The following is a 13,153-nucleotide window of genomic DNA, read 5'->3' on the forward strand; positions in this document are numbered from 1 at the left end:
ATGAAGCATTATCAGTCGTTGTATGCTGTTGGAAAAATGGTGAAATAAGATGCTTTTTTCAGTTCTTACCATCGTAAATCTGACTCTTGAGGAGTCAGTGCCTCACCAGCCATGAACCTCACCGCACATCACTGCTATTTAATACATATTGAATAACACAATCCTCAATCTACTGACAATGGGAGGACCTGTTTGTGAAGTTGGGCCCATTTGCTCAGGATGAGTTGGTATAGTTATGGTTGGGTAGGGAGCTTTGAAATAAATTATGTCTCTAAATACCAACAAAGATAGGGAAATGATTGTGAATGTGTGTGTGTGTGGTGTGTGTGTGTGTGTGTGTGTGTGTGTGTGTGTGTGTGTGTGTGTGTGTGTGTGTGTGAGCAGAGAGTCAGACGGAGAGAGAGAAAGAAATGAGGACTCTCAACACTGAAGAATGATGGAGATAATGCTGATTTGTGTTTCCACACGTTTTGACTGACTTGATCTCATCCAGCTTCCAGACTCACTGGCATTAACCAAAATGATGCCTTGAACAAGTTTTAATGACACAAACATACTTTAGTAACTCTGTGACAGCAGAGAATGAGGAGGCTGCAGACACAGATGAGGTGCACAAACATGTCCAAACCATGAAAACAAACAGCAGAAAAACATTTTAGAACATAAAGAAAATGATGAAACAAACAATCTGATTTCAGTAGAATGATGATGATGATGATGATGATGATGGTGATGGTGATTGTCTGTGATCAGATGTACTACAGGTTAAATTCTAGAATATAGAACGCTCCCTGCAGACATGTTTAAAAGTCTACATTTCTGCTCAGTCTAATGTGATCAAAACAGTCATGTGACACAATTTATACAGGTTCAAGTTCATTAAACATATAATGGATCACCATGGATACATTTCATGATGAATGATTCTGAGTGTCTCTCTTCAGATTGTCTTGGGGTGTTTATGAAAATGTCCCAGAGAGGGACGTCTATGCAAACTCTCCCTGTCCTATAAAAACAGCAGGAACTTGTGACAGGAGCCTGGAGCAGTTTTACACAGTTCTGCTCAGATCAGAGCACAGAACTGCAGTGTCAGCACATAATGGAGAACACAGTGATCAGAGGTTTACTGATCATTGTCACTGTTCACGGTGAGAACATCAGGGCTGCTGTTACTTCTGTGGACAGGTCCAGAATGGGCTTGACCTGGTTGTTGGGTGTATTTCTATTGTCTTTCAGGTGTTTGGAGTGAAAGACTGGATCAGTCTCAGCCTGAAGTAAAAAGACCTGGAGAGACAGTGAAGATGTCCTGCACCATTTCAGGGTTTGACATGACCAGCTACAATATCCACTGGATACGACAGAGACCAGGGAAAGCTCTGGAGTGGATCGGGAGGATGGATGCAGGTTCAAACTCTGTTATCTATGGAAGCTCTTTCAAGAGTGGTTTCGTGATGACTGAAGACGTGTCCAGCAGCACTCAGTACCTGCAGATCAGCAGCCTGACAGCAGAGGATTCTGCTGTTTTCTTCTGTGCTCGAGAAACACAGTGACTCCAGAGAGAGGAACAGCTGTGCAAAAACCTCCACAGACAACAAACGTGCCTCCTTCTCAAAAACTGAATTACAATCTTCATAAAGATTTACCAGGAAAGTTTTTCAAAATATTTCCAGCAGTTTCTTTCTTAGGTGCACATAAATAGACATAATGTTTAAGACTCTCCTGTGTTTGTTTATTATTTTATTTAATCATCATTTGTGTCTCATCATCTTTGCCCCGTCCTTGTGTATTAAAACCACTTCTCCATCTGTCCTCAACCAGAGAGTTTTTGTTAAAGTGTCCAGTGTGCCCCTCATGTCTTTGACCGGGTTATCTTGTGTTTTGGTTTGGACTGCTGTCCTCAAAATTTTGACTTTGTTCCTCTCCAAGATCGATTGACTGGTTTGATCCCTGATGCAGTTCATTAGATTTCAGAGCTTTCTTTTGGATTTTTTCTTGTCCTCTCATCAAGATCCACTGATTGGTTTGATCTTGTGAAATAAATCTGTATTCTTCCAAAACTGTTTTTCATGTGCTGAACTTCACATGTAAAACATGATTTGACTGTAGGTTTCCACTCTTCTATTGGCTCCAGTCAGATCAACAGTGATGCTTCACATGTTTGATTCTATGCAAATTCAGAGTTCTTCTTTGTTCCTCAGCTATAAAACCATCACATCAGACTGTCAGTGGAGTTCTCTGCACCTGACTTTCATCATTAACCATGTTCTCTGCAGCTCTGCTGCTGCTGTTGGCAGCTGGATGTGAGTCTCTCTGTGGATTTGTCAAAGTCAGCAGTTGATCTGTTTGAGTGTGATTTAATAATCAGCATTTTCTTCAGAGCATCTACACAACATCACCAGAGGGGGCGCTGTCACACCAAGAATGAATCATGACAACAATGTTGAGGCAGAAATTTTGAGAAGAATGCTGGAGAACAAGATTTTTACCTCAGAATTAAATTAAATATAAAACCTGTAGAAAACTTTCAATGTTTTTTGTAGTAAAAAGAACTACAAAATAAGAAAATGTTTTTGGATTCCTTTTGCACAAATAAATAAAGACCAAATGACCTAAAATATATATGATGACTGATTTTGTTGAATGCTGAACTTCTGATCTCATTATGATACAAGTGAATTTCACATGCATTTAAAATTGTTTCATAAGGATAATGCAGCAACAATATATTTGTTTCTCTGTAATTTCAATGATCTCAACAGTTAATTTCAACTTTCACACCCAAAATAAAAGGACACACACAGAACCCTTTTTTTGAAAGAGATCAGTTTTTAATATTGTTACTCAAATATTCATGATCAATTGATAACTCATGGAAAAAAATGTGTATTTTTAAAAATCGATTAAATGATTCTCCCCTTAGACATTCTTTTTGTAGAGTAAAATTGATTTTTAGCCGGATGAGAACTGCTGAGTGTGAAGTGTGGGGTACCTCACAAATCAGTACTAGGACCACTGGTGTATCATTAATTGGACAAAATTAAAAGTGTCTTGATCATTGGCTCACATCATCCAAAGAGGAGGAGGCATCACAATCAAATCCAGTTCTGTACTGAGGAGGAGTCGATGCAAAACTCAGATGTGTTCCACGTCTACTTATGTGAGAGCAGAGAGGAGGACAGAGAAGAGGGGACACACAGTTGAACATGATGGACTGTAGGACAGGACTGCTGCTTCTAACTATCTGCTGGGCAGGTGAAGATCTTCACTCATCCTGACTGTTGACAGACTTTGATTTTTGTCATCAGCTGATTAACTTGATGTTTCATCTCTTCAAAACAGGTGTTGATGCTCAGACTCTGACCCAGTCTGAACCAGTGGTTAAAAGACCTGGAGAATCTCACACACTGACCTGTTCAGCCTCTGGATTCACATTCAGTGACTACTGGATGGTCTGGGTCAGACAGGCTCCTGGAAAAGGACTGGAGTGGATCAGTGCTATCAGCAGCGGCAGCAGCACATACTACTCTGAGTCAGTCAAAGGCCGGTTTATCATCTCCAGAGACAACAACAGAGCACAGCTGAATCTGCAGATGAACAGCCTGAAGACTGAAGATTCTGCTGTTTATTATTGTGCTCGATGGTCACAGTGACTGAAGTCAGTTCAGCAGCTGTACAAAAACACACACTTCTCATATTTACTGCTGTGAAGTGCAGAACTGCAACCTGAACACTGTCTTTATTTTATTCATTTATGCCTTTTATATCTTTATTTAACTCCTTACTTTTTAATAATTTACAAACTATGTAAATGTTTATGCATTTAATAAAACCCTCTGGAACAAATATATGACATTTCCCCCTCAAATAATTAAATATTCTGCTAGTTCAATTACATTGTATTGATGGTAAATTAAGCATAGTTTTGACTGATTGACCTTGAGGTTTTTTGCAGTATTTAAATATTTTAGAGGAAATCTTCCCACATTGGGGGTCTACCTTCATTTAACATCAATTATTCTTATGGAATAGTTCAGTTCAACCTTTGATAAATTCTTGTTGATCCAGCATTTTTCTGTAAATTGTTTTTAACCTGCAATGGTCCAATCTTTGAGCAAAAACAATTAACCTGAACTCTATCTTATTTCCCAACAATCTATGTTAAAAAATGGTACAATGACAACTTTATTAATCACCACAGTCCTGAGGATTTCCTGCAAAAATTCAACTGATTTCACAACCTTATTTGCAATATTAATTAAATTCGGAGGAACAGATTGAACCAAAAAATTGTTTGGATTTAGTTGTGTTCTTTTATGGAATTTGGTGGAAAACAATTACAGGATCAGACTGAACGGGACCACAGTGAAAATATCCAACAGGAAAAGAAGCACAGTGAGTCAGGATTTAGGTTGAGAGACGAGCAGGAGCAGATGGTGTTGGCAGGTCTGCAGGCAGAGAGACAGCGCTGATGAGCAAAGAAATAACATCTAAAACTATGACTACGGGAATGAAAACTGAGTTGAGCCGATGACCAAAGATTTCACATCAAACCGGCAGAGAACGTGGAGAAGAGACAGCCTGGATGACAAGAAACACGTGGAAAAACAGACAAAACCATTAGGAGTCCCGAGTGTTTTCCCTCTCCCCCTCCCCTTCTGTGTCTTTCTGTTTTCAGGCTGGACCAGCGGTTTCCTGATTCTCCCCTGTTGGGCGAGCTAGGCACACCTGAGACCAATCTCCAGTCATTATCCACACCTGCAGTTCTCCTCAACTCTGCACTCATCGCTGATTTGTTGATTACCCCCGTGGTACAGCCTGGCTCCTATAACTGTTTGTAAGTTTGTTTCCTCGAACCTGTTTCCAGTCTGGAACTAATCGTTCGTCTTTCCTGCAGATCGCCACTTGGATGCCTGCACGCACTGCCCAGCCTGCTCCAGTCTGATTGTGTTTGTCTTTCACCTGCACCCTTTGGCTCTGTTCTGAACTTGGACCTCAGTAAACTTGATTTCAACCTCACCCTATCGTGTGTGTCTGCATTTGGGGTCTCGATTCGTGTCCGCACATCGTAACAAAATCAGAGAAAGGAAGGGGACAGAGAGATGCCAGGAACCTCCTGAAGAATATGTGTGTTTTGTCATCCTCCTCTCTGGATACTTTTGGGGGCCCTAAGGTGTCGAACCTGGGACCACTCATTGTTAGTCTGTTGAATTTATTTCGAGATTCCATGAAGAAATATCGAAGGATCTGAGTGCCAAAGTTTCATTTGACATCACTCACCTTCTCTTTCACACTCACTTCTGAAGTGTTTTAGATGAAATTTAAAGATAGTTTTGAATGTTACAGTAGATGAACATTTACATGAGAGTTCCAGTGACACTTGTTTCATTTCAATAATATCTTTAAAGGTTACAATGAATTAATTAACGGCAAACCTTCACATGTAAAACATGATTTGACTGTAGGTTTCCACTCTGATGCTGATCCCTGATGCAGTTTATTAGATTTCAGAGCTTTCTTTTGGATTTTTCTTGTCCTCCTCATCTAGATCCATTAATTGGTTTTATATTGTGAAATAAATCTGAATTCTTCCAAAACTGTTTTGCATGTGCTGATCTTCACATTTAAAACATGATTTGACTGTAGGTTTCCACTCTCCTATTTGCTGCAGTCAGATCAACAGTGATGCTTCACATGTTTGATTCTATGCAAATTCAGAGTTCTTTTTTGTTCCTCAGCTATAAAACCATCACATCAGACTGTCAGTGGAGTTCTCTGCACCTGACTTTCAACATTAACCATGTTCTCTGTAGCTCTGCTGCTGCTGTTGGCAGCTGGATGTGAGTCTCTCTCTGTGGATTTGTCAAAGTCAGCAGTTGATCTGTTTGAGTGTGATTTAATAATCAGCATTTTCTTTGTTGTTTCACAGGTGTGAAGTGTGAACAGTTGACACAGCCAGCCTCTGTGACTGTGCAGCCAGGTCAGCGTCTGACCATCACCTGTCAGGTCTCCTATTCTGTTAGCAGCTATTACACAAACTGGATCAGACAGCCTGCAGGGAAAGGACTGGAGTGGATTGGACAGGAAAATACTGGAACCACCTACTACAAAGCTTCCCTGAAGAACAAGTTCAGCATCAGTTCAGACTCTTCCAGCAACACAGTGACTCTAAATGGAGTGAATGTGCAGCCTGAAGACACTGCTGTGTATTACTGTGCCAGAGACACAATAACACAAACCATCAGTGCAGCTGAACAAAAACCCTCAGAGCATCAACACATTTTTACCAGAGGGGGCGCTGTCACACCAGGAATAAATCATGACAACAACGTTGAGGAAAAATGCTGGAAGATTTTTTCCCCAGAATTTAAATGAAATATAAAACCTGTAGGAAATGTTCAAGGGGTAATGGTAGTAAAAAAGAAATACAGAATGAGAAAACATTTTTGGATTGGTTTTGCACAAATATATAAATACCAATGACCTAAAATATACATGACTGCTTTTTGAACTTCTGATCTCATTATGCAACAAGAGAATTTCAATGTATGACAAATTGTTAAGGATAAGGATAATTCAGCAACAATATATTTGTTTCTCTGTCATTTCAATGATCCCAACAGTTAATTTCAGCATTCAGCCAAAATAAAAGCACACACACAGAACACGATTTTGAACAAAGATCAGTGTTTAATATTGTTACTCAAACATTCAGGATCAAATGATGACTCATGGAAAAAAGAAATCTTTATTTTTTGATAATGATTAAACATTTGAAGACACAGTTTGTTTTATTCTAAAGAAAATACTTAATATGAGTGACTGTCTGATATGACAAATTCACTGACAATCTCCAATCTCATGATTCTCCCTTCATACATTCTTTTTGTATCCAAAATTAATTTGCAGGTGGATGAGAGAGAACAGCTGAGTGTGAAGTGTGGGGTACCTCACAAATCAGAACTAGGACCACTGGTACATCATTAATTGGACAAAATTAAAAGTCTCATTTATCATAGGCTCACATCAGCCAAAGAGGAGGAGGCATCACAATCAAATCCAGTTGTTTACTGAGGAGGAGTCGATGCAAAACTCAGATGTGTTCCACGTCTACTTATGTGAGAGCAGAGAGGAGGACAGAGAAGAGGGGACACACAGTTGAACATGATGGACTGTAGGACAGGACTGCTGCTTCTAACTATCTGCTGGCAGGTGAAGATCTTCACTCATCCTGATTGTTGACAGACTTTTTGTCATCAGCTGATTAACTTGATGTTTCATCTTCTAAACAGGTGTTGATGCTCAGACTCTGACCCAGTCTGAACCAGTGGTTAAAAGACCTGGAGAATCTCACACACTGACCTGTTCAGCCGCTGGATTCACATTCAGCAGCTACTACATGGCCTGGGTCAGACAGGCTCCTGGAAAAGGACTGGAGTGGATCGCTTATATCGACACCGGTAGCAGCCCTAAGTACTACTCTGCGTCAGTCAAAGGCCGGTTTATCATCTCCAGAGATGACAACAAAGCACAGCTGAATCTGCAGATGAACAGCCTGAAGACTGAAGATTCTGCTGTTTATTATTGTGCTCGAGACGCACAGTGACTGAAGTCAGTTCAGCAGCTGTACAAAAACACACACTTCTCATATTTACTGCTGTGAAGAGCAGAACTGCAGACTGAACACTGTCTTTATTTTTATTATGAATGGCTTTTAAATTGTTAATGACCTCACTTCAAAATGTTATTTTAAAACTGCTTTTGACCAAAAAAATGCAAAGTGCCTCCATGAATAATTTGTCATTTTCCCTGAAAATCATCTTCATTTAATTCACATAAACTATCATCAACAGAACATTTATTAATTCTCATTGATCCACCATCACTCTCTCCAACTGTTTTACCTGCAATGCTCCAATATTTTTTCACAATTAACCTCAGGTAATCTATCTTCTCTACCCAAAGGATTTAAAAATGGACTATGGTGACTCCAATACTGTTTCCATTTTCCTGGAATCACTGATGCAGTTCAACAGATTTCAAAACAGCGTTTTGGAAATTTTTTCTTCCTTCTCACTTGTTACTTTAGGGGGCCCTCAGGTGTCTGTCCTAGGATGTCTCATTCTGGTCTGTGATAAAATATCCTGTTTGACTTTTAAAAGACAAGAACAAGTGACATCAGATGTTCAATTAATTAGATTGAATATGATAAAAACATTTATTCAGAGGTGAATTGACTGAAGGTACTATGAATGTGCAATGACACATTCTCAGTATCTGATATATCTGATGTACAGAATATTCACTAATAGAATCATTTTTTAACACAAATTTATCATTTCTATTTTCCAACTACTCACCTTCACCACTCGGCATTTTTTTCAGTTTAAATTGACCTAATTTCTATACCTATTGGTAAAGAAGAATTTATATGATTTTTTTTAAGAAGAAACTTAAACATAAACATGTAAAAAAAAATTCTATCAAACATTTAGTTGATTACTCTTAATCTCAGTGATTCATATCCAAATCACAAGTAATTATTTACAATAAGAATGAAATATTTACCTATATATTTCTACTTAGTGTTAAATAAAACAACATAACATTGTTGCTACCCTGAGCTGATTTCTGTTTGGTGTTTTGTGGTCAGAACAGTTGGTGCTTCTTTTATTTCCTGTCAGAGTTCTTCTCTATGCAAAGGGAACTTCCTGTCCATCTGCTATAAAGACTTGACATCCTGCTGTCAGCTGCAGCAGAAGAAGAGAAGCTCCCATCAGATCAGCTTCAATACCAACCATGTTCTCTGTAGCTCTGCTGCTGCTGTTGGCAGCTGGATCCTGTGAGTCTGACTGAGGCAGAGACACTGACAGTGTGATCACCTGACTGTTCCCTCTACGTCCACTGATTCAATCTTCTGCTCTTCATCCACAGGTGTGAAGGGTGAACAGTTGACACAGCCAGCCTCTGTGACTGTGCAGCCAGGTCAGCGTCTGACCATCACCTGTCAGGTCTCCTATTCTGTTAGCAGCCATCACACACACTGGATCAGACAGCCTGCAGGGAAAGGACTGGAGTGGATTGGTGCACATCGTGTTGGATATGACCCACTTTTCAAAGCTTCTCTGAAGAACAAGTTCAGCATCAGTTTAGACTCTTCCAGCAACACAGTGACTCTAAATGGAGTGAATGTGCAGCCTGAAGACACTGCTGTGTATTACTGTGCCAGAGAGTCACAATGACACAAACCATCAGTGGAGCTGAACAAAAACCCCTCAGAGCATCAACACAACATCACCAGAGGGGGCGCTGTCACACCAGGAATGAATCATGACAACATCATTGACTCAGAAAGTTTGAGGGAAAATGCTGGAGACTTTCTGGGGTAAAACAAGACTTTTACCCCAGAATTTAAATGAAATCTAAAACCTGTCGGAAACATTCAAGGGATAATGGTAGTAAAAAAGAAATACAAAAAAAAAAACATTTTTGGATTAATTTTGCACAAATATATAAATACCAATGATAAAATATATATGATAATTGATTTTATAGAATGCTAAACTTCTGATCTCATGATACAACAAGTGAATTTCCCATGTATGACAAATTGTTTCTAAGAATAATGCAGTCACAATATATTTTTTTCTCTTTAATTTCAATGATCTCAACAGTTAATTTCAACATTCAATCAAAATAAAAGCACACACCCAGTTGACGATTTTTTTTAAACAAAGATCAGTGTTTAATTCTGTAACTCAAACATAAATGATCAATTGATGACTGATGGAAAAAAATATGCTTTTTAAAAAAAATGTCAATTTAATACTTGACAGTTTTTTACTCGAGTGAAAAAACTTAAATATCAGTGATGTCACCAATCTATTGAAAATTCCTTGATCTCATGATTCTCCCTTTAGACAATCTTTTTGTATTGTAAAATTAATTTGCAGGTGGATGAGAACACCTGAGTGTGAAGTGTGGGGTAGCTCACAAATCAGAACTAGGACCACTGGTACATCATTAATTGGACAAAATTAAAAGTGTCATTGATCATAGGCTCACATCATCCAAAGAGGAGGAGGCATCACAATCAAATCCAGTTGTTTAGTGAGGAGGAGTCGATGCAAAACTCAGATGTGTTCCACGTCTACTTATGTGAGAGCAGAGAGGAGGACAGAGAAGAGGGGACACACAGTTGAACATGATGGACTGTAGGACAGGACTGCTGCTTCTAACTATCTGCTGGGCAGGTGAAGATCTTCACTCATCCTTATTGTTGACACACTTTGATTTTCGTCATCAGCTGATTAACTTGATGTTTCATCTACTAAACAGGTGTTGATGCTCAGACTCTGACCCAGTCTGAACCAGTGGTTAAAAGACCTGGAGAATCTCACACACTGACCTGTTCAGCCTCTGGATTCACATTCAGCAGTTATTCGATGAACTGCGTCAGACAGGCTCCTGGAAAAGGACTGGAGTGGATCAGTGCTATTGGCACTGACAGCAGAACATACTACTGTGAGTCAGTCAAAGGCCGGGTTATCATCTCCAGAGACAACAACAGAGCACAGCTGAATCTGCAGATGAACAGCCTGAAGACTGAAGATTCTGCTGTTTATTATTGTGCTCGAGAGTCACAGTGACTGAAGTCAGTTGAGCAGCTGTACAAAAACACCACTTCTCATATTTACTGCTGTGAAGTGCAGAAGTGCACACTGAACACTGTTTTTATTTTATTCATTTATGCCTTTTATATCTTTAATTTACCTCCTTACTTTTCAATAATTTCCAAACAATGTATATGTTTATGTATTTATTAAACCCATCAGTAATGAATACATCACATTTCCCTCTCAAATAATTCAATATTCTGGTAGCTCAATTATATTGTATTGATGGTAAATTATGCATAGTTTTGACTGACTGATCTCGAGGTTTTTTGGAGTATCTAAATATTTTAGATGAAATCTTCCCACATTGGGGGTCTACCTTCATTGAACATAAATTATTCTTATGGAATAGTTCACTTCAACAACAGTTGATAAATTCTTGTTGATCCAGCATTTTTCTGTCAAGCTACTTTAACCTGCAATGGTCCAATCTTTGAGCAAAAACAATAACCTCAACTCCATCTTATTTCCCAACAAACTATGTTAAAAAATGCTACAATGACAACTTTATTAATCACCACACTCCTGAGGATTTCCTACAAAATTCAACTGATTTCACAACCTTATTTGCATTATGAATTAATTCGGAGGAATAGATTGAACCAAAATTTGTCTGGATTGAGTTGTGTTCTTTTATAGAATTTGGTGGAAAACAATTACAGGAGCAGACTGAACGGGACCACAGTGAATATATCCAACAGGAAAAGAAGCACAATGAGTCAGGATTTAGGCTGAGACAGACTAGGGACAGCACTAGCCTGATTTAGATCATATTTATCTGATAGATACCAGTTTGCTCATGTCCATGGTGTTCCCCTCCTCATACAGTAGGGTTAGCCATGGAGTTCCTCAAGGTTCTGTACTTGGATCCTCTTCACCTTCACCATTTTTCGGCAGCATGGGATAAATTTTCATTGTTATGCTGATGACACTCAGCTATATTTATCCATGAAACCAGAGGAGACAGAGAAGTTAGTGAAGCTCCAGACCTATCTTAAAGACATAAAGTCCTGGATGTCTTCAAATTTCCTCCTCCTTAACCCAGGAAAAACGGAGGTCATGGTGTTTGGTCCTGAACCTCTCAGGGATAGATTAGATCACATGATCACTCTAGTTGGTATCTCATTAATATCTAGTCTCTCTGTGGAATCTAGGAGTAATTTTTGATCAGAATCTCTCCTTCAACTCACACATTAAATTAGTCTCTAGAAGTGCCTTTTTTCACCGGAGGAACATCACAAAGATCAGGAAGCTACTGACGCGGCCTGATGCTGAAAAGTTAGTCCATGCATTTGTTACTTCCAGGCTGGACTATTGTAATTCTTTATTATCAGGGTGTCCAAACAACTCTTTAAGAAGCCTCCAGTTTGATCCAAATGCTACAGCCAGAGTTCTGACAGGTATTGACAAAAGAGATCACATAACTCCTGTAATGGCGTCACTTCATTGGCTGCCCGTTAAATTTAGAATCATTTTTAAAACCCTTCTTTTGACCTACAAGGTCCTCAGAGGCCTAGCTCCATCCTACCTGGAGGAGCTAGTGATACCTTATCAGCCAATAGACCGCTCCGCTCTCAGAATGCTGGTCTACTTGTGGTTCCCAGAGTTTCTAGGAGTAGAATGGGGAGCCGAGCATTTAGCTACCAGGCCCCCCTGCTATGGAACCAGCTCCCTGTCCAGGTACGGGAGGCTGACTCCATCGCTACTTTTAAGATCAGACTTAAAACCTACCTCTTTGAAAAAGCTTATTGTTACTAATTCTGTAGTTCCAGTTACTGTCATAGACAGACAAATTATCATACTTAGGGGGTCGTCTAATCGTTAGGTCACATCTTAGCTATGCTGTTATAGGCCAAGGCTGCCGGGTCCGGAAACATGATCATCTGACCATCCTCTGTCACCCCCCTGGGTCATGGTTTCCTCTCCTCTCCTTTCCTCCTCCTCATCAAGCAGACTAGTTATGCTGATTCCTGTGTAGTTTTTCTGCTTCTCCCCCCCCCTCCCCTCTCTGTTTATTTACAGGTATCGCCGCCTTCGGAGCTGCATGATGACCTCCGGCCCCGCTGACCCATTGTATAGTGTATTTTTGTGTGTGTTTCTGTGCTCTCCTGTGCCTCTCCTCTCCTCTCCTCTCCTCTCCTCTCCTCTCCTCTCCTCCTCTCCCTCTCCTCTTCTCCTGCCCCTCCTTCTCCTCTCCTCTCTCTCCTCTCCTCTCCCTTCCCTCTCCCTCTCCTCCCTCTCCTCTCCTCTCCTCTCCTCTCCTCTCTTCTCCTCTCCTCTCCTCTCTCTCTCTTTACCCAGCCGGCCATCAGTAGGAGGGTCCCCCTACATGAGCCTGGTCCTGCTCAAGGTTTCTTCCTGTTAAAGGGGTTTTTCCTTGCCACTGTTGCTTGTCTGGGGTCAGGCCCTGGGATTCTGGAAAGCGCCTTGAAACAATTTTGATTGTATAAGACGCTATATAAATAAAGATTGATTTGATT

The 13,153-nt window shown here is 40.0% G+C and overlaps 3 gene segments (V, D, J or C); all 3 read left to right on the forward strand.

The window, feature by feature from the left end:
* The first annotated feature begins 3,118 nt into the window (after nt 1-3,118).
* On the forward strand, nt 3,119-3,665 carry LOC130520226 (Ig heavy chain V region 914-like). The segment is given in 2 exon segments: nt 3,119-3,252; nt 3,340-3,665. Coding segments are annotated over 2 exon segments (360 nt in total).
* Nucleotides 3,666-5,735: 2,070 nt separating this feature from the next.
* Nucleotides 5,736-6,662, forward strand: LOC130520225 (Ig heavy chain V region 5A-like). The segment is given in 2 exon segments: nt 5,736-5,837; nt 5,927-6,662. Coding segments are annotated over 2 exon segments (486 nt in total).
* A 2,100-nt stretch (nt 6,663-8,762) lies between these two features.
* On the forward strand, nt 8,763-9,364 carry LOC130520231 (Ig heavy chain V region XIG14-like). The segment is given in 2 exon segments: nt 8,763-8,839; nt 8,932-9,364. Coding segments are annotated over 2 exon segments (351 nt in total).
* Nucleotides 9,365-13,153: the final 3,789 nt, after the last annotated feature.

This window comes from Takifugu flavidus, unplaced genomic scaffold, assembly GCF_003711565.1.
Source record: "Takifugu flavidus isolate HTHZ2018 unplaced genomic scaffold, ASM371156v2 ctg308, whole genome shotgun sequence".
NCBI classification, from domain to species: domain Eukaryota; kingdom Metazoa; phylum Chordata; class Actinopteri; order Tetraodontiformes; family Tetraodontidae; genus Takifugu; species Takifugu flavidus.